This window comes from Amblyomma mixtum, chromosome 4 (genome assembly GCF_055824585.1).
Source record: "Amblyomma mixtum isolate Tamu chromosome 4, ASM5582458v1, whole genome shotgun sequence".
NCBI lineage: Eukaryota > Metazoa > Arthropoda > Arachnida > Ixodida > Ixodidae > Amblyomma > Amblyomma mixtum.
The window spans coordinates 53904179-53927835 of NC_143015.1; the positions used below are offsets into that span (position 1 = coordinate 53904179).

General features: G+C 45.6%; 1 protein-coding gene across 1 annotated transcript in view; it reads left to right on the forward strand.

Moving 5' to 3' along the window:
* Positions 1-3327, forward strand: part of LOC149346503 (uncharacterized) — a 128444-nt gene extending 125117 nt beyond the window's left edge. The window contains exon 2 of the mRNA XM_089586459.1: positions 3210-3327. Coding sequence (XP_089442585.1) covers positions 3210-3311 — 102 coding nt within the window. The 3' untranslated portion in view covers positions 3312-3327. The remainder of the gene's footprint in view (positions 1-3209) is intronic.
* The last annotated feature ends 20330 nt before the right edge of the window (positions 3328-23657 follow it).

The window sequence follows — 23657 nt, forward strand, 5'->3', positions numbered from 1 at the left end:
AAGAACAAGGCACGAAGTCGTCACTCGACACGTGGGACGTCACAGACACGTAACTGTCCCCAGCTCGCGACGTCCAGCCGTCAGTTGTGATGGGGACAGAGCCTATATCACAACTGACGACGCTGTGCAGCTTCTCATGGACGGAGCGTTCGACAGCGTTTTATGCGGCAGGGGACCTTGTATTCGGGCACCGTGTACCGCATCAGGTCTTGAAACCCTGTCTCTTCGACAATAGAGTAGCTATTATGCAGACCACTCACAATGAAAGAAGCAATTTTCTCCGTAAGTGCCTTGGCGTGGGCGCTCTGAGGGCTCAGCTGTGGCTTAAACTGAGCTGTGGACTGAGCGCCTTTCCCGTCGTCTTCTTTTCTCTTGTCCCTGTTCCTGCGCTGCTTCCCAGCAGTATGTACCAACTCGCTCAACTCGCCGTTTTCTTGAAAAACAAACTAGCACTTGCCTGTCTTGTCTTTGATATAGAACGCCGCTGAGCAGCAGATGCTCCGCTTCATACTCTTTGCGGGCTCCTGGATGCCGTCTGAGGTGGTTGATCAAAGATGTCGTTGTGCTAGCTCGCATTTTGAGAACCACTCCGCACAAGACGCACTTGGAGGAGCCTGCCTCGACACGTTCGTAAAATGCCCAAACACCACTGCGTTCCTTTGGCCATGTCGCAGTCGCTGTTTCACCTCCATTCATGGCGTGGCAGAAAGAGGCGTCGGAGCAGCGGCGTCGATCGGCGCGCAGAAAGCAGCAAGCGGAAACAGACCCGTATAGTTCCGTTTTACTTGTAGAGTGCGGGCAGGAGCAGCGGAGCGGCAGCGGCGGCGTTGCGGTAGGGCGCTGTAACTCGTGGAGTAAGAGATGCGACGGGAAAAGGTGAAACGCTAATATCCTCTAGAAGGCGCAACCACTGATCTCTACGCACATTGCCAGTTGCTGGTTGTTTTTATCTACAACAATTACGTTCAACGAGTTTATTTAGTGAACTAGAATGCATGATGCAATATATAAGAGATTACGAATGGCTGAGCGACGCTTCCGTCCGACTCGCGTCCGCGTAACCCGAGGCGCTTCCCCTGCTGTCGGCTCTTCGAACCAGTTATCGCCGAGCGCACGATCTCCTCATCATCCTCTTCGTTTCAGTGTATTTCATTGCTTTCGTTCTTTCTCACTTAGCTCGCGTGTTCCCCTCTAGCTGGCGCTAGGCGATCAGAGATATATAGTGGAGAGATGTATGAGCCTGAGCTGACAACATTCATGCAACACTGATGTCATGCGCCGCTCGCATAATAAACTTAACCTCAACTACTGATGATGAAAGTGAATCAAATTTTCGGAGAATAAACATGCAGCGCCACTTCTCGGCAGATTAGAGACGTGTGAACTATGACACGACTAAGAGAAGTTGCCTCCGCGATTGGTATTGAATGAATATTTCCATACGAATGGACCGTGTCGCGGCCACGCTGAGGCCCGTAGGCTCCTTAAAACGGGGATCTCTGCTTCTCGCGTAGGTTCATCGCGGCAGCAAGCTCTGCGTGCTCGGAGCTGACGCTGCCTTCGAGAAAATGGTCGGAGGTAACCGCGGCGTCCTTTCGTGCCAGTTATTCGAAAAGTATTTGAAAATATGCAAAGATATTCGAACAGTTTCGAGTAATTTTCAATTTCCACTATTTGATTACTTTAACTAATCGAATATGAGGATATTCGATTCGATATTCGAAAATTTCGAATATTCGCACACCCCTAATTTATTTTGTTTTCATGTCACCTAATAGCATTTTTGAGCAGGTAACCCAATATTATTTTCCTCGGTCATATTTGTAAAATTGTTAAAAAAACCAGGCAATCTAACATTTTGCTCGAAGTCCACTTGCATTGAAATCGTACCAAAGAAGTACTGATGTTCTACTCTATAAAGTACCTGGTCGCTGGTTATCACATTATTTCGTTTTGTAGATTATTTACTAAAACAACTTCATTATCTTTGTCGGCAGCTAACAAATCTGAAGAGCGCCTGGCATGCACCTATGCAACTTTTACTTTCTAAATTCAAACCTTATTTAGTAAACCTACGTCCTCATTTGTTGCTAACACATCCAGAAGAAAATGACCCCATGCATTAAAATCAACAGAGATATTACATATACATACCATGAAGTTGGCTTCATGTCTCTTTTGGTTTGGCTTATTGGGGTTTAACGTCCCGAAGCAACTTAGGCTATGAGGGACGCCGTAGTGAAGGGCTCCGGAAATTTCGACCACCTGGGGTTCTTTAACGTGCAGTGATATCGCACAGTACACGGGCCTCTAGAATTTCTCCTCCAAAGAAATTCAGCCGCCGCGGCCGGGATCGAACCCGCGTCTTTCGGGTCAGCAGCCGAGCGCCATAGCTACTGAGCCACCGCGGCGGGGTCATGTCTCTTTTGGTCTCTTTTGGTAACACACTAATATAATACTTCGGATGCCCTTTTTATTATTTTATTCCCTGCTATGGGTTGTTTATACTACTGTATGTTATTGTGTTTCTATAATTCTTTTGATTTTTTTGAATTTGTTACATTTCTTCGCAGTCATAGCTTTTTTTCCTTTGTTTCTCTTTAATAGAGAGTAATTATTTGCGGTCCTTGTTCACCTATTATTTTAACTATATCATCACTAATTGAGGCTCTAATTTTAGTTCATGACTCTTACTCCAAAATGTTTTATGAATGGATGGCTGTATGACGTTATTGCTTGTCCTAATGGTATGAAACCCAAACTGATGGCACATTTTTTACAGTTGTCATCGGCCGCTATATATGTGACCAATCACTGAGGCTGAACTGGATAACTTCCTGGCGGCTCGAATTTGAGGACATAATTTTTATGATTTAAGCTACAAAATTAACGTCATGGTGTGCTGGTTATTACTCAGCATAAGGTCCCTGCACAGCTATCGGTGACAAGCTTGCCACCTAGAACACTTACAAAATGCAGCGCAGAGTCGCCCAACAGCAAGGCGCATTTAGACAGAGGTCTTAGGTCTTTCCACTAAGACTTATGATTAGTCACCGCCATTTAGTGTGCTTAAGATTTATTCTAATAGGAAAGGGGAGAACATCGGACTGCACCTTCACTAATCGGCTCTCAGAACCGGAGGTGTGCAAAAGTTGCTCCAGGATTATCACTGAAAATTTCCCAACAACCGATGCCGACATTGTTTGCAGGATATGCCAAAGTTGCCACTGCGAAGATGGATCCCGCATCTGCAGAATGCCAGGGACATTTTGCGTCTGTGTCTGGGGAACGTTGTACTACGCCTACCGTAATGAATGTAGCCGTCGGCTCAGTGACTGCAGATCCTTGGTGCCTGTGATGAATATGTTCCCAGGAATAGCTCCAAAAGGAAGGGCTTCAACAGTGTGAACGTAAGTCAGATAAAGATATCCCAAAGGAGACCACGTGCCCAAGTAAAACGTATTTCACGTGAACCCAAGTCTTTGTAACCATATAATATATTTTGCGTTCTCATAAGATTGTTTCTAATGAGCTACGTTCCAGGTAAGGCGCGAGGGCATCTGCGCTGGACGACTATCAGTTAATGGGCGGCAAACAAATTTTCGAGCCAATATCAGGCTCCTGGTCCTTGGACGCAACGCATTAGTACTACGCATGAACTCGATATAACGGATGGGCTTTCACACACCCCGTCTGTACGAGATTCACGTTGGCTGAATGCTACTTTCACAGAACTTAGGACGATAAATTGTCTCAATTCCTTGAAGGAGATTTATGCCCATCAAAAAACAAAAGTAAGAACTTGTGGACATGATCTGTTTGAATGTGCGGTTGAACACACAAGTCCGCAACAAATCGCATGTTTTAATACGTGTCAAAGATTACAGCCGGGCAGACGATACGCCTATCTTGGAAGTCTTAGAAGAAAAGTTGAATCAGTTTGCAACTGCATCACACAATGAAAGTGTCGAGGAATTGTGGCAATGTTTCAAGGGCACACTAAAATATTGCCCTGATAGATTTGTTCCCACTCGCTCAAAGAAATCGAAGCAGCTCAATCCTTGGATGACTACAGAGATTGTTCAGTTAAAGCGCAAGGTAAAAAGGCTACGAAAGCAAGAAAATAGGGCGGCAGAACTTTCAAACATCAAAAAGAAGCTCAAAACAGCGTTACTAGATTCGAAAAAAACGTTCTTGAATACAACACTGACTAATTTTCTCACAAGCTCACCGCAAAAGTTATGGCCATATTTTTCAGCAAAAAATAACGCAATCATACAGGTAATGGATGGGGACGATGAGGTGACTGATAAAAACGTTATGGCAAATCTGTTTAATTATTTCTGCTAGTCGGTCTTTAGTAGAGATGACAATGACACTGAGAGTGATCATACAACAATTTACACGTTGCCATACTCAATGCAAGAGATTCGCATGAATAGGGAGGGCATTTGTCAGCAGCTGTTGTCTCAGGACCCGAAGAAATCGAGTGGTCTCGATGAAATATCGACAGAATCCCTTAAACGGTATGCTAAGTTGGTTGTCATATTATTTGCAAATTTTATCTGAAAAGTCATTGCGGGATCATTCTTTACCTCGTGACTGGCGCAGCGCAATAGTAGTTCCGGTTTTTAAAGGCGGTAATCGACTTCTTGTAAAAAACTACAGGCCAGTTTCACTCACATACGTATGTTCCAAGGTTTTTGAACACATAATAACTAAACACATCTTTAATGTTTTGGAAATAAATGACCTATTGTGTCCATTCCAGCATGATTTTCGAACTAGCCTTTCGACAGCGACGCAGTTAATTGAAACAGTGAACGACTTTTGCAAGGCTATTGACGAACGTCAGCAGGTAGATGTGGTCTGTGTGGACTTTTCGAAGGCTTTCGATAAAGTTCCGCATCGTAAGCTCCTTTTTAAACTGCGCAGATTAGGAATCACTGAAAATATAGTACTATGGATTCAGGCCTATCTAAGTAACCGCTGTCAAGTTGTCAAAATAGAAAGTGCAGCATCAGATAGGCGTGAAGTTCGGTCGGGGGTGCCAGAGAGCTCCGTTTTAGGTCCGCTTTTGTATTTATTGCATAAAAATGATATTTCTGCTATTGCCGAATCGCCTGTCAGAATGAAACTTTTTGCCGATGATTGTTTAAAGGGTCAGTCTACTGAATTTTATCGGGCATATTTTCTTTGCGGCAACCGATAGCTCTTTACTCAAATTATGGTTTAGCCAGATGTGGTGCCAAGACGTGCGGTAGAACAATTTAAATTAGAATTTATTGATGTGGGAACACATCAGTATGAGATGGTAGTCTCATCTGGCAACCATCTGGATTTCCGCCGCGCGGCGACAAACATGGCGGCGCCCGTCGAAGCTGGACCTCTCGCTTCGGACTGAATTCTCGTGTTTGCTGCCTTTTCAGCGCGTTCACTGGCCATAAATGGGGCGCCGGTCTTTCGCTTCGTCTCATCTCGCCTATAAAAAACGCATAAGTGATAAATTTGCTCTATTTTAATAATTTGAGTGACGATTCGGCCGCTTCTAGGCTTAAGTGGAGAGTCGGTTTATTTACAGCAATGGTTCCCGTCTTGACAACCAGATGGCGCCACTGTAGGCTGAGTTTACTTTTGCGTCTCTGCTAACATACGCTGAACTAAAAGTGGGAATGTGCCTGCGTTTAGAGTACGTATAACTATAAATATTCATGTGATTTACAGAAAAAGCGAGCCGTACCCCTTCTGCAGTTTACTAGAACAAAACGTACGTTTCTCTGACATTGCGGCGTACTAACAATACGTAGTATATTCACTTATACTTCTACAAAAAAAGACTACCACCTGCTTGAACAAAATGAACGTTTGGGGTCGCCACCGTGCATTTTTACGCGACTTTTAACGCCGAAATAAAATATAAATACCTGCCTAAACCGGGAGCAGTTCCCTCGCTATTGATGTTATAGGGTGCCAACTACCAGAATATGCCATTATTTATATACTCATCTCGGTGAGTAGACTGACCCTTTAATGTACTCTCCTGTGGATTCCCCGGCAGATCAGATGAATATAAATAGGTGTCTTCAGTCGTAAAACTCGTGGTGCCTGAAATGGGGTATGGAAATAAACTACCAAAAATCTAATTGCATGCATGCAACAGGGAAGCAGAATGCTGTGACCTTTCGATACAATATCAGTGAAAATTCTTTAGATGAAGTAAAGTGTCTCAAACACTTGGGAGTGATACTAACCAATAATCTTGACTGGCGCACCCATATTGAAAATATTTATTTAAAAGCCTACCAGAAGCTCTGTTTACTGAGGAGGAAGTTGCCGAATGCGACAAGAGAAATTAAATTGATTGCGTACAAGAAATTCGTGCGGCCAATCATAGAGTACGCAAGTGCAGTGTGGAGTCCACATCAAAAGAGTTTAAAACGAAAACTGGAAAGATTGCAAAGGATGTCAGCACGTATATAAGCTCTAAATACCGCCGCACTGATTCAATCACAGCAATGCTAAAACAGTGTCAGTTAGAATCACTAGAAATAAGAAGAACAAAGCGGAAATTGAAACTTTTTTTTCTGGTAATCAATGATAAAGTCCAAGTTAATAAAGAACACTATGTTATACCTCCCCTGAAGCGTTGCCCACGGAAAAATCACAGTAAGGTATTACAACCTATTATTACACGTACTTATATCTATCGCTACTTTTTCCCGATGCTGTAGAAATTTGGAATCAACTACCAAACGATGTTGTGGACCAAACAGATGTAGACAAATTTGTGATAGATGTGAACACGTTCCTGGAAGATTGCTGTGCAAATCTGTAATTCTGCGTATTTGAGTGTTTTTTAAAGAAGAGAATTGCACTTGTATCTGTATATGTTTCCCTCACTGTAATGACTCTCATAATGAGGGTTAACAGTATGATTAAATAAATAAAAAAAAAATGTCACTGGTGGCAAAACCAACCCCCTCTAAAAACTCTTAAGGCCTCTCCAGGCCCTATTTTCCACACGTGCTACGTCATGCCAAGTGTCCGGCTGCTCGCCTTGCGCGGCTCCGCTCGGTTGTCTCCCTCGATGTGCTCGCGCTTGCCCGGGCAAGCACAGACACGAACGCAGTCTTGCAGTGAGCGTCTAGCTGCTGCCAGAGTCTTTCAGTCCTGCGTCTTGACTTGCTTCCGCCATCCTCGTCGCCAGCTGTGGTGTTCACGGGTTACTTCACGTTCGCACAAGAAAATACAAAACAGCCATGCTACCAGAAAGGATGCTTCCTAGATTCGAGCAACGACAGCATGCCTGCGCTAGAGTGGAGCTTTTGGCAACGACAGCACCTGCGGCAACGCCGGGCGACGAATTGCGCGCTGGTCCCCGACTGCCCTATTCGTCGCTAAGTCTAGCTGCTTTCGCATCCACGCCGCAGCTGAAGGAGCTTAGGGACTGGCCATCGCTCAAACAAGGTGCTACACTCGGCACCTCTTATTCGTTCTCCCAAATCCGAGACTGTTTGAACGAAGTCATGCTAACCCTACAATTCAGCAGGCGACACACCGCTCACCGACTCACTTCTCCGTCACCAAGCAGAGTATTCGTGGACCCGACGTCATCGTGACGTTGGCGCTCTGCGCTCTAACTTTGGCTGCCACTGCCCGCCGGAACGGCGTGCCGGACCTTCGCAGGACGCGGTGCGCCGGACATATCAACGCGGTTTGATGCATGCGGCGTTCGCCGGCTGGCCGGAACGGCAGCCGGACGCGGCGAGCCGGAACGGATTCGGAGCGCTCGCCTGACATGTGTCCCCGCCTTTATGTAAAACTTTAAGAGAAACGTAGCGTATACTGTTTAGGCGCAAATAGCACGTAGTCGTAACATAGAAGCAGCCCATGCTAGATTGTCATAGCATAGATAAAGAGCGCCTCAACGAAAAAAGAGCATCAAATCCTCTTTCATGTAGCGGTCAGTTGCGGAAATTTTTTACTCTTTCCTTTGCGAAAGTTTTTATCATATGATAATAATCTATCGATAATAATTTCTTCACAAAAGTTTCAGTGGCAATCATGATGCATGCTTGAGGTTTATTTGTGACATAATTGTGATTATTTTTGTGCAAGCGCAGTTCCGTATACAACTTTTTTTACCCTGTTTATCGTTTTTGCAAGTAAGCCTTTGTTACTAATTTATAATCTTGTCATAATTTTGTTCTGTTGATATGTGAGTTTTTTTGTGCCTTTGATAAGACGTCCCGCATGCCATTCATCTGCACCAAACTCACGTTTGTAGGAGACTTCTGAAAGCACTGCTGTGTAAAACTTTGTATCTGTATAGTCCCCCCTGCTTGGTCTTCCAAGACTGCAGTATCTTCCAAAATAAATAAATAAATAACATAACATAACTATACGCTTTATTTTACACCCATCGCAGTCGCTTATGAAGGCATTCTGAAACGTTCGCGCTGGTGCTCGGGAGCCCGCCGAACCAAGAACCTGAGGTCAAATATGCCAACGTGAGAAAGTGGCCCCTTCTCTAGAGGGCTATTATACCATGTTAAGCTGACTGCTGCTTGTCTTGCCAATGAAAACTATCGCACGAGGTCGGCTCATTCTATTAGAGAAATTTTTAGGAGCTCTTGTAATATCGGGCGCGAATTTTGTACTAGCATATTAGAAGTATTAGCTGAACATATAGACTTGGCATTTACCGCTCTCCATTGCGTAATAGAATTTGATTTCGGCATTGCTTTTTAGTTGTACTGCCATGCAGGCTTTCTATGGGTAAAGACTTTTGTACAGTGCAGTAGTGTGGAGGCCTTTTAGAGTGCGGACGTTGATCGAACTTGTGTTGGTGGCGTTGGGTGATGCTGAGTGGGTGGGTCAATTGCGGTTTGTGCTTCGTAGCTAAAAGGAATTTTTAGCGGAGGGTGTCCGCACGTACACGTGTTGTAAAGCTCTACAAAAGATGCACCTTGCGGACTTGGGAATTGCCTGCAAGGTGGCCTACTGCTGGGGTATTCCGCTAGGGGCTCTGGGTGAGGAAGTTTCGCTCATACACACACACAGAGCATGGCGGCTTCCGCTCAATAGGATCTTACTGCTAATGCACAACACTATGCACAGACGGCTATGCTTAGAGCTTAACAGGGCATACTGCATACCAAAAATGTTTACGGTGGAGACTCCACATTTCTGTCGTTCTCATTATGTTCAACGTTCACTATGATGCTCATGGGTTCCAGTAGGGAAAAACCGGTAAAAACGCTATGAAGTTCATTTTATTAGCCTACAGCTGCGACACTTCGCTCGCAGAGCCCCGCTAGTGTGATAGTTAGATGATTAAGCGTGCCAGCTAGCAAGGCACAAAGCATTATGTTGCAGTCCTCCGTTTTACACGGACAAAAATGGCGCCCGGTGCTAGCAAACGGGTTGTCTACGTCGGGTTTCCATCTGAAGTTTCGATAACAACAATGCTTCGCTTACTTCGGTTCAGTATTTACTATCAAACGGCACTATAGCTAAAGGAGATATGAAATATTTGAGAATGAAGATGAAAGACATGGGTGGTGAGCCGCTTTGGTAAAGAGCGCAGCTCTTAGGCGCCTGTTCAGGGCTGAGCGGCGTGCCTCGTCCGCGTAACCGAGCGCGGAGCGCAGCGGAGGAGGCAGGGAAGTGATAGCGATCAGAACGCCAGGATGAAATCGGAGTCGGAGCCGGTGTCGGCGGCGGCACTCGGCGCCAGCTGCCATGGATGGATGGAAGTTAGGATTGTCCCATTTGAAACGAGATGGCGGCAGGGGCCACGATGCTCAGCATCTGTCGTAACACGCCTGTACCTCTACGCTTCTTTGTCTTCACGCTAGTTCGCCCCGGTGACGTCAGTGGGAGGAGCAAACAGGACAGAAAGCAAGCCAACTGCGCTCCGCGACCGCGCTTTAACAAAAAAAAAATGTAGAGCTCCCCGAGCAGGCTCAGCGGCGGCGGAGCAAATACTCTTTCGGATTCAATATGCCTGGGCAACTGCTGATAAAATTTCGAAATAGGGAATATGCTAAAGAATGTTTCGTCTTGCCTTCAGCTTTCGCGCTGACGGCAAAATTAATGTTTCTTCTTTCTGACAGCTTTCGCGCAGCATAATTCGGAACAGCCTCATTGTTGTTATAGCAATGCTGAAGACAACAGTGCTTAAACCGGGTTTGAAATCAGCAAGGAAGAGACATAGGTTTCCGTTCTTTTGTACCACAGTATCCGGAATTGTTTGGGACATGCTTGTTTGCTATCCGTAGCGCTCGGAAGAATGTACGGGATTTTGTATTGTACGTACAAGGTACTTTAAGGTGCAGTTATTTAAACGGGTGGGCGCATCCTTCCCTCAATCTAAGGGCTCTTGCTTACCGAAGCCATCTTGTGCGTAGCCGACTACGTTGAGACAGCGTCATGGCCAGAACGCCAATGTTACTTTTCTTCGCTGCCGGTAGATGCCCCCATTACCGTTTGGCGGCGGCGACAGTGGGTGCGTAAATGTAGGAAAGCCCCTATTTCCACATTATACTTCGGAGAACTTCTCGATAAGGTGCTTAATAACACCTTCACTCGCTCATAAAGTATGAGAAAGGGCTGCATGGTCTGGCTAACTTAATCTAGGTATTTCCCGCGGCCCAAGCCTCCGGCAATGAGGCTTGACGTGACCAGAATACAAGACCAGCTCACAAACAACGTCATCATTGTTCAGTCTATCCTAGGCCTATATTTCTACTGTCCTGGTCTTCCCTTCGAAAAACGGATAAAAATGGCGCGTTAAATGGCGAAGATAAGAGTTGGCTCACTTATACAAATACGCAGTTCAAATACACTGCGAACTCTCAGAAAAATTTCTTTTCACACTCTAGAAACTGTCGATACACTTTTGCCTTTGAAGTCTATAGATTTTATAACACAAATCATATAGAGTAGTTTTTAAGCAATTTTGATCCTATAGAAAGTCGATAGACATATTGTAGGGTTATGACCATACATTTTTAGCGCACAGCCTATATTTATTTATTCATTTTTGTATTTATTTATTTATTTATTTATTTATTTATTTATTTATTTATTTATTTATTTATTTATTCAATACTGCCAGAAGCCTTTTGGCCGCCAAGGCAGGGGGGGGGTTAAAAGGCAAAACAAATGTAAACAATGGTGGTGGTGGTGAAAACTTTTAATTACTGAAATAGAGTTTGGGAGCCACAGAGTGGCCCGCTACATGGTCGGCGTCCCTAGTCCGGGACACCGCATGACAATGCCCCGTCTCTAGCCCGTTTCACCAGAGCCCTTTGGGACTCAAGCGAGGAGCAGTTGAGAAGTGCAGTCTCCCATGCCTCTCTGAAAGGGGTAGGGGAAAGGGGGAGGTGGGGATTTTAGTACATGCCCACACCATGTGGAAGATATCACAGGTCTCCCCACAGTGCGGGCATCGCCCATCCGTGTTAGGATCGTAATGCTTTAAGATTGCAGGACAGATTGGTGGGCTCGGTAGCTGTGCCATGTCGCAGCCTCCTCATCCATTGGTTTTCGCTACGCAGGTGCTCGCGCCTGCCTTTGCCTATATCTTCCCAGCCATCTTCGACACCTCGTGGCTTGTTCTACCAGACCCAGAGCAGCCGTTCTGCGCCGAGTACAACGGACCATTCGGTTTGAGCAGCGCAGATGCGTCGGTGAAAAGAGCACTCCCTTCCTGGACCCTCGAGATCGGATGGCAAGCGCAACCGCCAGCGACAACATCGACCCTGTCAACATATAAAGAGCACCGCCTTCCGCCCGCGCTCTGTGGGCTCGGTAGCTGTGCCATGTCGCAGCCTCCTCATCCATTGGTTTTCGCTACGCAGGTGCTCGCGCCTGCCTTTGCCTATATCTTCCCAGCCATCTTCGACACCTCGTGGCTTGTTCTACCAGACCCAGAGCAGCCGTTCTGCGCCGAGTACAACGGACCATTCGGTTTGAGCAGCGCAGATGCGTCGGTGAAAAGAGCACTCCCTTCCTGGACCCTCGACATCGGATGGCAAGCGCAACCGCCAGCGACAACATCGACCCTGTCAACATATAAAGAGCACCGCCTTCCGCCCGCGCTCTGTGGGCTCGGTAGCTGTGCCATGTCGCAGCCTCCTCATCCATTGGTTTTCGCTACGCAGGTTAGTCCATCATACTGCCTTTTTTCTAAAAAATGTAGTGACCGTTGCCTGGTACAGCTTCCGAGCCTGCAGTGTTGCATTTCTATTGCTGGTGAATGCTTTTCTGTTGTTAAATCTCTTCTTCTTTTGTCCGGAGATGTTGAGATGAACCCTGGTCCGGACAAACTTGATACTGTTCTTGCTGAACTCAAGAAGTTGTCAGCCGGTCAAGGCCAAATAATCGCGGATGTACAGGACCTTAAAGGTCAGATGCGTTCTGTCGACCAAACCATTTCCGACCTGAGCAAACGCCTAGCAGACCTGGAAAGCCTCTTTCAGGACATTGCTACCCTAAAATCTGATCTAGAATCCGTCAATTCCATTGCCGCCGGGACGGCAGCTCTCGTTACTAACCTTGAGGCCCGAGTAGACGACACAGAAAACAGATCACGCCGCAACAACCTGATATTCTATGGCCTTTCAGATTCCAATCCCCGCGAATCATTCATCGAATCTGAAGAAATAATAATTAAGCACTGTCAGGATAAGTTAAAGTTAACCTTAGAGCCCAGTCAGATAGAGCGTGCCCATCGCTTGGGACGCCATAACGAGGACCGCCAACGGCCAATTATAGCAAAATTCGTCTCCTTCAAAACCAAAGAAACTATCCTTTCCAAAGGTCCTATGCTGAAGGACACGAACTATAGCATTGGAGAAGATTTTACCCGCTCTGTTCAAAAAGCCCGCAAACATCTTGTCGCATTTGCAAGAGCAGAAACCGGACCGTTTTCTTTGCGGTACAAGACCCTATTTCTCGGCAAAAAACGCTACACTTTTGATGCTGCCACCGAAATGGTGAAAGAAATAGCATAGCGCTCACCGCACAGTCGTCACTTATCTAATCCTCGCCATACCTCCCCTCGACAGAATATTTCTTTTTCGGTTATCTATACTAATATACGCAGTCTGCTTTCAAAGTGCGATAGTGTATCCAGCCTTGTATCTTCAACAGGCTCTAACCTGCTTGTGCTGACAGAGACTTGGCTGACCGATAATGTGGGCGACACTGAAGTTCTGTGCAACTTACCTAATTTTAACCTTTTCCGTGCCGATCGCAAAGGCCCCCGAGGAGGAGGCGTCCTTATCGCTACCAGCAATCAACTACAGTGTTCCCACATTAACATCCAATCTGACCTCGAAATATTATGGCTGCTTTGTCGCGCCACGCCAGTGTCTATACTAATTGGTGTTTGCTATAGGCCCCCCCATAATAACCCCGAATTTCCTCGAAAGCTGCACAACATTCTGAACCAACTTACAACAAAACACCCTAATGCACACGTGCTCCTTTTTGGAGATTTTAACTATCCTGACATAGATTGGAATAACCCTTATCACCCTATTTTTAGACAGCATGAATCACAGGAGTTTGTAGATGTGTGCTTAAATTTTAATCTTACTCAATTAGTAACCCAGCCAACACGCATCGCCGGAGACACCGCAAACATTCTTGACCTTATACTATCTAGCCACCCCGAATGCCTCAACTCCATTACTTATCTCCGGGAAATTAGTGATCACAAAGTCATCCATGCGTCTTTTACCTTCAATCCAACAATAAAAGAAACTTCCAAAAAAACAATCACCCTTTATAACAAAGGTAACTATGAGGCTATAAACAGGGCGTTGGAAGCTTATTTCCCATCTTTTCAGCACTCTTTCCCGGAACAAACCATCCACGAAAATTGGTCGATGTTTATCCATAAAATCAGCGAACTTACTAACCAATATGTTCCCAAATGCAGCTTCCGCGCAACTAAACAGAAACCATGGTTTACCAAGGCTCTAGGAAGACTAGAAAACAAAAAGAAACGCTTGTTCCGCAGTGCTAAACATACTGGAAATGACTACGCATGGGAAAAATATTACGCTGCCGAAAAGACATACCTGGTCACAGTTAAAAACGCTAAACGCTCATTTTATCATACTGACCTACCCAACATACTTAAAGATAACCCGACTAAATTCTGGCAGCTTTTAAATCCGCAATCTATACGCGCTATTACCTTAACTGATGATTCCGGGCGTGCCGTTTCCGATGTCGAGTGTGCTAACATATTTAATTCTGCTTTCGCATCAGTATTCACTCATGAACAGGAACCACCCCCCCTCGAGACAGCAAATCACCAAAGAAGTTTAATGCCAGCCGTTACTTTCTCTGAGGCCGGCATATCATGTCTCATAGATAAACTAAAACTGTCATCATCTGCCGGCTTTGACGAAATCAACACCAAGGTACTAAAAAACGTTAACCATACTTCTGCCAAATTTTTATGCCTGCTGTTCTTACAGTCTCTTTCTACAGGTGTCATACCCCATGACTGGAAAGTGGGGAAGGTCGTTCCGGTCCACAAGTCGGGTAACAAAGATTCACCACTTAATTACCGACCCATATCACTCACCAGCATACCATGTAAACTCATGGAACACGTCATTTATTCTTTAACAATGCACTTTCTGGATTCAAATAATTTTTTTCACTCATCGCAGCACGGATTTCGCAAAGGATACTCATGTGAAAGTCAACTAGCACTTTTCGTTCATGACTTGCATGCCAACCTTGATGCTAACCTCCAAACTGACGCAATTTTTCTCGACTTCGCTAAAGCATTTGACAAGGTACCTCATAGCCACTTATTTCTGAAACTCTCTCGCCTAAACTTGCATCCCGACATACTAGCCTGGATAAAAGAATTCTTAACTCACCGTTTCCAATCAGTCGTTGTCAATAACCAAATGTCTGACCTCCTACCAGTCTCCTCAGGCGTGCCCCAAGGATCCGTCCTTGGGCCACTCTTGTTTCTAATTTATATTAACGACCTACCTGAGAAATTAGATTGCCATATTCGGATGTTCGCTGATGATTGTGTTATTTACAGAACAGTCACTAACACCTTCGACCAACAATCCCTTCAAAATAATTTAACTCATGTGCAAGACTGGTGCAGTGAATGGCTAATGACACTTAACACAAGTAAATGCAAATATATGTCGTTCCATCGTCGCCGTAACCCTCTTCTGTTCCAATACAGCATATGTAACGTTCCTCTCGATCTTGTCCAATCATACAAATACCTTGGTGTTCATATTTGTCATGATCTTACATGGAATACGCATATTTCAAACATCATATCATCCGCCAACAGAACACTAGGATTCTTAAAGCGTCACCTACGCTCTGCACCTCAGCATGTCAAGCTCCTCGCATACAAATCATTAGTCAGATCAAAATTAGAATACGCATCTCCCATCTGGTCTCCAAAGCAAGCATATCTCAGTAATTCAATTGAAGCAGTTCAAAACCGAGCAACTAGATTCATTCATTCATCGTATTCTTTTGATATCAGCATATCATCCCTCAAATCACAGTCCAGCCTACCTACCCTTGCTCATCGCCGCTACATTGCAAGTTTATGTTTGTTTCACAAGTTTTTTTACTCTGAGCTACGACAGGAACCCTACATCTGCGCACCACCACCACGCATCTCCCTCCGCACCGGCCATCAGCAGCAAGTGTCACGACCTCGCGCCCGCACCACTACATTTTCTTCATCATTCTTCCCCCGGACCGCGAACGACTGGAACGGCCTTCCCCGAGAACTTGCTGCTATCACATGCCAATCATTGTTCATCGAAGAAGTCACGCGTGTACTTGCTCAGTGATAATCTTATGTTTGTATAACTTTCAACTTATCTGTTAGTCATTCTGTTTTTCATTTCTGTGTGCCCCACCCCTTATGTAATACCCTCTAACGAGGGTCTTTAAGGTATTAAAGTGAAGTGAAGTGAAGTGAAGTGAAGAGTAGAGTACCTGTCTGCAGGCGCCTTAAAGTTCGCTCCTCCGTTTTACTCAGACCCTTTGCAGGGGCCGGGAAAAGGCGGTGGATGTCGCTATAATGCGTTATAATTTCCCTGAATCGCAGCAGCGGCTGGTTAGTCTCCGAGCCAGAAGAGCTGGGATGAGGAGCCCGGTGAGTAAGCGCTCGGGCAGCCGCGTCAGCGGCCTCATTACCTCGTAAGCCCTAGTTGTCAGGAGCCCAAATGATTCTTTTGGGTGTTGGATCAGTGGCAGTCCGTCTTAGAATACAAGCAGCTAAGGGGGAGATCTCCCCTGCCAAGTAATGATCACATGCTTTTCGGGAGTCCGTAATGATGATTCTCGAATTGGCATGGGCGGCAGCAAGCGCTATCGCTACTTCCTCGGCTCGCATTGAATTCGGGGCTCGAAAAGAGAGTCCATCAACGTGCATTTCCTGGTGAACGACAGCGGCCGTGTAAAATCCTGTGGGCGATGGCCCTGCTACGTCTACATAATATACACCGGGTCGGGAGCCGTGTTGTCTCTCAAGAGCCCGAGCCCGCGCTTGTCGCCTGTTTACGTGCATGTCGGTGTCCATGTTACGGGGGAGCGGGGAGACCCGGAGCATATGGCGCCACAGTACTGGGATACGCTCCGCCTCCTCTGGAGTGCAGTCGTGTTGGATGTGTAAGTGGTTTAGCAAGCGGCGCCAAGGGACCGTCTGCATGAGGCGCGTGTATTGGTTCACGAGGTGGGCCTCCCGCAGCTCCTGGTAGGAGTTTAGCACTCCCAATGCCTTGAGTTTGGCATTAGAGGTAGCCACCGGGAGATCCAGGGCTCGCTTAGTTGCCTTGCGGATGATGGCATCTATTCGCGCCTCGTCTTGCTTAGTAGTTCGGAGATATGGCACGGCGTAGAGGATCCGGCTAGTCACGAAGGCATAGGCGAGCCGAAGAGCGTCCCTGCCCCGCAGACCGCCCCGCTTGTTGGAAACGCGGCGGATCATGCGCCCTACCTGTTCGCCTATTCTCTTGAATTTCACAATGGTGGAGTCCGGTCTGAGTCTGTGGTGAATGAAAAGGCCCAGGATACGGAGCTCCTCTACCTCTATAATAGGACCTCCTGACAGAGAGATGTGTATTGCTGTCCTATCCTTTGGGTTCGCTCTGACATGCAGAAGCTCGGATTTCGCTGGAGCACATTGGAGACCACAGTCATTAGCATGCGCATCGACTATGGAAGCAGCCTGCTGAAGGCGGTCCTCCATGTCCCCAAGGCTCCCCTGTGTGGGTCAAATTGTAATATCATCTGCATATAACGCGTGTTGAATGCCTTCCACCCGGGCTTAACCTGAGCTAAGTCACAGCCAATTTTGTTTTGGAACAACCTATTTTATATGCGGCCTAATTCTACCCTCTATACCTCTTTTTTTTTTTTGCTGCCTTCAGTGTATTTCTCCTTCGATAAAAAGCTGTGGCTGTTGCACGCGTGCATTTGTGAGGCAGCTACTGCCCAGTTTCCTTTCCTCATAAACTATTTTTTTTTCTGCAAAATTGTGCCGCAGCCTTCCTCGTACATCATTCGGGTGGTGTCGTACGATTTCTTGCTGCATGTTCCATACGTATGATAGGTCGGAGGCCAGCTTGCAACAGATATTCCGACCGAGTGTCTAAGTGTTTCACTCGGGCCTTTGTTGATTCAGCGTCTGTGGAATCAGCGCCCGTAGGCGCGGCATCGTTTCATTTTTTAGCGCGGAATCTGCGTCGAGGCCAAACTTTCAGGACAATACACTCATGCCTTCACCTTCACAGCACGTACTACTTGCTGATAACTGTCATCTGAATGTTTTACTTTCCATCGCTGGGATTTTCCGTACTGTGTACTAATACGCACACACAAGCCACCGTCTTTTCTCGTAATGAGACAAGCAGTACTTTCGCATGAAAAAAGAAAGGCTGTGCTCCCCCCGCCGCTCATGGCACCCACTCATTCCACACCCCATACTTCCATTATTGCTGAAGAGAGCCAGCAGAAAGCAGCCAAAACGTATGTGAAAGGGTTGAAATCAAAAATCGATAAAAAGCTTGCGTCGCAGCAACCGCATTGCTCGGAGCGACAACGACTTCTGCTTCTGCAACATGGACCCCAATTCGCAATTGCTTGCGCCATTCTTTTGCGCTCATGTTGGAAAAAGTAAGCGGAATATGTGGCGAGTGGAGCAAGAATGAAGAAAAATATTCATGGCCCTGTCAACTAACTCTAACGCTTCGCTTATGGTGGTGCTCGCTTTTTCACAGCAGCACTGCTGATGTCACGTTCCTTGCCATTTAGGAAGGAATACCATTTTTTGAATACTATTGAAGCTATGTTTTCTGAGCATCTTAACCTTCTCCTACCGAACGTTCGAGCTAATTACGGAAAATTCTCCGCAATATTCGCTGGTATATGCTTTACCACACGAAGTTAAATCATCATGCAACAGCTTTATTTTTTTGCATCGTTTTAAAAACTTTTTAAGAATTGCAAATTATGGACTAACTCTGTGTACCCTAATATACTTTTTTCGTCTTTTGATCCACTTTTGTTATTTAATGCTTCTTGCCTTCGTTTTTACATGCGCGATTTTATGAATGTCTTTTATCGTTATTTCTAACTAGCAACATCGGTTTAAACTACCTATTTTGTGTTGGGGGGTCCCTCTGACAGTTTAACCATGGGACCTGAGTACTAACTTCACATAATAATTTTTCTTGTATTATTTTTGTTCAATAAACTTTAAACTTGAAGCAGTGTGTTCCTATTTTATTAATTCTACAAAGGCCAACGTGTTTGCTAGCGCACTTAGCGGTCGTCACTTTTAGAGGAATCAAAATTCCCTCGGCATTCCGCGCCTCGCTTGACTTTGTTTTAGCCCCTTCAGAAGCACATTATAAAAACACATTCACAGACGGTCTTAATTTGGACCAATATCGATGTCCAAGCATAACGGACCGTGCCTGCCACGATGGCGACCTCTAAATTTTTCCCGGCTTATTTAGAAAAAAAATTGACTTGGCCCAATTATACCCCGGCCGCTTTGAACTGATTTGGTTCAAAATCGATGTCCAACAATAACTGACCCTGCCAGTCACCATGGCGGCTTCAGAATTTGGCCAGGGTCATTTCTAAAATACTATTGCTTGACGTTTGGGTATAACCGTGAATAAACCATGCCTAATTTTTTTGCAGACGCGTAGCAGTCACAACCGCAACGCGGTAGACATAATGAACGCCACCTTAAGCCGTCTACACAACTGCATAATGGGGAGTGCGGGGGTGATCAAGCGTTCACTCGCGCTGTTTAACGACCGCAAGATGGACAGTTTCGAGTGACACACGTACAGTTCTTTTCAAAAATACAGGGCCCACGACTCTGGCGGCCGGAGCGTCTGTAGGAACACCCCGTGGCGCTCTTACCTCTGTAGGAGGGTCGGTCGCTTGAGTCGGTCGCTTGCTGCGCGGGTTACTCTGACGAAGTTGCACCAAGTGACGGCAAACTAGGCCCTCACTATCGCGGGCGCGCAAAGTGGTTAACAAATTTTATGCGTCGCCTTCGTCTGTTTCTCCACTGACGCTTGCTACGAAAAAGGGCGCTGGATGTTCACGCGTGCTTACGCATGATCTGCAGGGAGCACGATAGGCGTGCACCGAGGGCGCCAAAAACGCGCCAGAGAAGCTGCTGTCGCTCTCTAGTCACCTGTAGCAGCAAGCCCAGGGCCGTATAACATGAAGCCAGCACTCTGTGAAGCGATGAAGACCAGTACGACTGCGCTTGCGCTTTTAGGGGCCGTCCCTCTCATTTACCCATCAGGTGTTTACTTGTCTGAACCCTGCTTCTAGCAGATGGTCCGCCTGCTGCCCACCTTAGGTGCCACAATCAACAGTTTCTTACTTCACATGACGCAGCTGGTTGTGTAATTATTAACTAATAAGAGGTACCTAATGTAGGCCTTGCTGTAGACTCAAACTCAATATACCACATCCACTTATCACAATTTGTAAACTAAATGTCTGTAAATAGTGTAAATAGAAAAAAAAACACCGTGTATATGCGTAAGTGCATGCTTACATATCGTTTATGTGTGTATGCTTGTTATTACAAGCTTGTGGGCTCAATCAACGTGGGAGAAAGGGAGGTCGCCCTGAAAAATCTATTTCTCTTTTGTAGTATTGCGCGAATCCCTATGGTTCGTGCCAAAAGAGCGTTTCTAATCCCAACACTACGCTGCCATGAATATGTATAGAGAGGAAGATGCGGATGTAGTCGAAAGCTCGCTAGCGAAAGGAATATACTAAGTTCGGCAAACAAAGCTGCAAAGTAAGCCACATAGGCGGAGTCCTCATAATTTCTGAGCCGGTATGAAATGCGATTTCAACCTCGGAGTGAGCAACTGAGTAATGGTCGTATTTGGATTTAATACCGCTTTCAATGCACTCGTGTCGGCTGCCATGGGGATTACTTCTTCGACGCTTTATGGCATACATCAAAATGTGTGAGGTCTCGATTCGAAAGCCGCTCAGTGCGTTGCCATTTTGCTAAGAGCCTGAATTTTAACGCCAGTTTTCCTGGGATCACAACAGAATTTATGTTTTTTCTCTTTTGTTTTTCGCCGTAGGCTGGAGCGCCAGACGCAGTTGCCCTGCTTTGACTGCACCTGTGACGATATTGACGATGAGGATAATTTATGCGACTGGGGAGAGTATTACGAATGCCCTGAACGGAACCATTTTTGATAAAGCGAAACCGGATTGATGTGTTTAGAGTAAGTTAGATTGTGGAATTTGGTAAACTGCTCCTGCTTCTGTATACAGCTTGGATATTTCGAAATGCTAATAAATTTGGTTAAGTGCACCGTATTAATTTTATTCCATGAATACAGCGCGAAACGCTCGAATACGTCGCATCACAAACTGGCAGATGCTTTCGTGTAATATGACGGCGTTACATAACACCAATAACTGTCGCACTGTACAGTAACCGTTTCACTGCTGAGGAACAAACAACACCACTGCATTTCATTTTACAACCGCACGGCTTAATGTAGAAGGCACGAAACCGAAAACGCTGAAGCAACACCACGCTTGGTGATGATCGGAAAAATACAGTAATAGAAAACACACTTCAAAACAAATACACCGCATAGTATTACGGCGTTCAAAAGGCGATGCTAAGATGACTTTTATTGAAAAGTAAAGAAAATTGTATCCTGGCTCTCCTCTGCCCTAATGTCAACCGAACGACGCTGTTTTAGGGTACAGTTCACATTATATCGTAAAATAACTTGCCATAGAAGAATAAGTAAGTAAAAAACCTCAAATTTTCGCCACCGAGGGAGTTGCTTTACGAAACAGAAGAGCATCCTTGTGTGTAATTCTTCATGTGTCGTGCTTCCAGTTTGAGACTAAAGGCTTGCTTGTAGATCAGCAGGTAGCTTCTACACCAAACAGGATGACAAGATACTGCCTAAAAGCAAGCTGAAGCCTGAATATTTTATATTTTTGAAACTTATTACCTCAAACGAATGTTTCGAGGGCATTCAGGAGTTCACAAATTTTTAGCGATGTAATTTACGCTCTAATTCTCGGCCACCAAAAATCCTCTGAACTACAACAACATGAAACCAAAAATGAAGTCGAACTCAAATGAAAGTTTTCAGCTTTCCAATACGAATGTCCTGAAACAATGATGATGATGATGATGATGTCCTCAGGCTGAAAGGCACATCCCACGAATAACCTTAAAGAAACTTTAGCTTCTTTTAGTAATTGAACAACCGTCGGTACAAAATGGCTAGCTTCGTTTCCTTTACCTAAAACCACATTGCCATCGGCGCAGTTTGTCAACGCGGTAGCATTACAGGTTCCATTGAAGAGGAGAACATGATGTCTTATTTAGCGTTGGTGAGGCGCGAAAATCTGGATTGGTCGGGCGGTCGTGACGTCTATGTCAAGCTGTGCAATTCACTATCGACTGAAACAGATAAATTGTGACTATAATTCACGATATGAGTCAAACCTCTTCATTACATGTAATGATAAAAATTATACTAATTGTGCTGATGGGAAAGTTGGGCCAATTAAATAGGGATCCAACCATTAACGTTGTTTTGATTAGAAAATGTTTATTGCCAGCACTAAGCTCTAGTGTGCAATATGCTAGATGGCTTCGAGCCCATGGCTCTCGGCGACCGTGTGAGCCCACTCAGCGGCCCGGACTTCGGCAACGGGTCTGAGTTGGCCAATATAGCCTCCTACCGCTCTAGAGAAGGGAGTCGTAGTAGGTCCGCCGGAGGCGGCATCTTTTTGTAGCTCTATATAATGTGGTCGTATCCGGCAATCTCGCCGCATTGTATGCAAGTCGGATTGTATTGTGTCGGAGATAAGTATGCTAGTCTCGACGGGCTGAATAAAGATCGCGTCTGGAGCCGACGCCACGTTACCTCCTGGCTTTTGTCGAGCTTTTTTGTCTAGTGGCGGATAGATCCCCCTTTCCAGTTTGAACTGATTGTTGTATTCGTGAAGGGAATACAGGAAGTTGCACGCCTCTTTAATTGAGCAAGTATATGTGCTTCGCATAGTTCCGTGGCGGTGTTGTAGATCTGCAGTTTGAGAAGACTTTCCATAGGAGTGCAGTGGGGCAGCCCCAGGGACGCTTTATATGCCAGTCTTACGATCCCGTCTATTTTGTTCTGTTCCGGCAGCCCTAGCTTGAAGTACGGTATGGTGTAATTTTCTTAGCTTAAGGCGTAATTTGGCGCAATTAATGGCGTAAGTTGGGATGGCGATTATTTGGCGTAAATAATGGTGTAATTTGCTTAAATGGCGTAGATTGTTTTCTCCAGATTAGGTACAAAAGCCTTCACCTAGTCTAAAACTTCAGCGCATGAAAGGTTAGACGGGGGCAAAGAAGAAAAGAGCGTCGCTCAAGCCGGTGTGAGCGTGGTCTTTTTTCCTGCCCTAGCTTATGGCCATTTTCCCTCCAAATTTGTTTTAATGGGTGCGGCAACCGGAAATTTGTGTGGGCGGCAGGCAGAGTGCGGACAGAAAATAGGAAAGTGAGAAAGTGGATGAGACGCGGTTGAATATTGCCACTAGTGGGATCGAGAGAAACTGCACTCGGGTCGAAAGCGCTCACGTATATAAGGAAGTGAATGAGTGTCAGATCGAAAAAAACAGATTGCCCGCAGCAATAGCTCTCCTAGCCATGGCAGCGTATAATGAAAGTGAATTTGAAAACTATTAAACAATATAAGAATGCTTACGCAACAATGCGGTATAGGATTCTATGTTCGTCTTCTCATTTTTTTGCCGCTTCTAACTGATGATTATTACAAAAATCGGCAACAAGGCTCGCGCATGTGTAAACAGGAAATTCAAGGCGGGCACGTACTGTGCTATCGTGGATCATCAGACAGACGAGAACTAGGCTTGAGATTCCTCATCAATCAGCATATACATGGCAACATAGAGGAGTTTCATAGTATTAACGAGCGGATGGCAGCTATGGTAATTAGGCTTAATAAGAGGTATAAACTGAAGGTGGTGCAGGCCTACGCGCCTAAATCAAGCCATGATGACTAGATCGTTGAAACCTTCTATGAAGGCGTGGA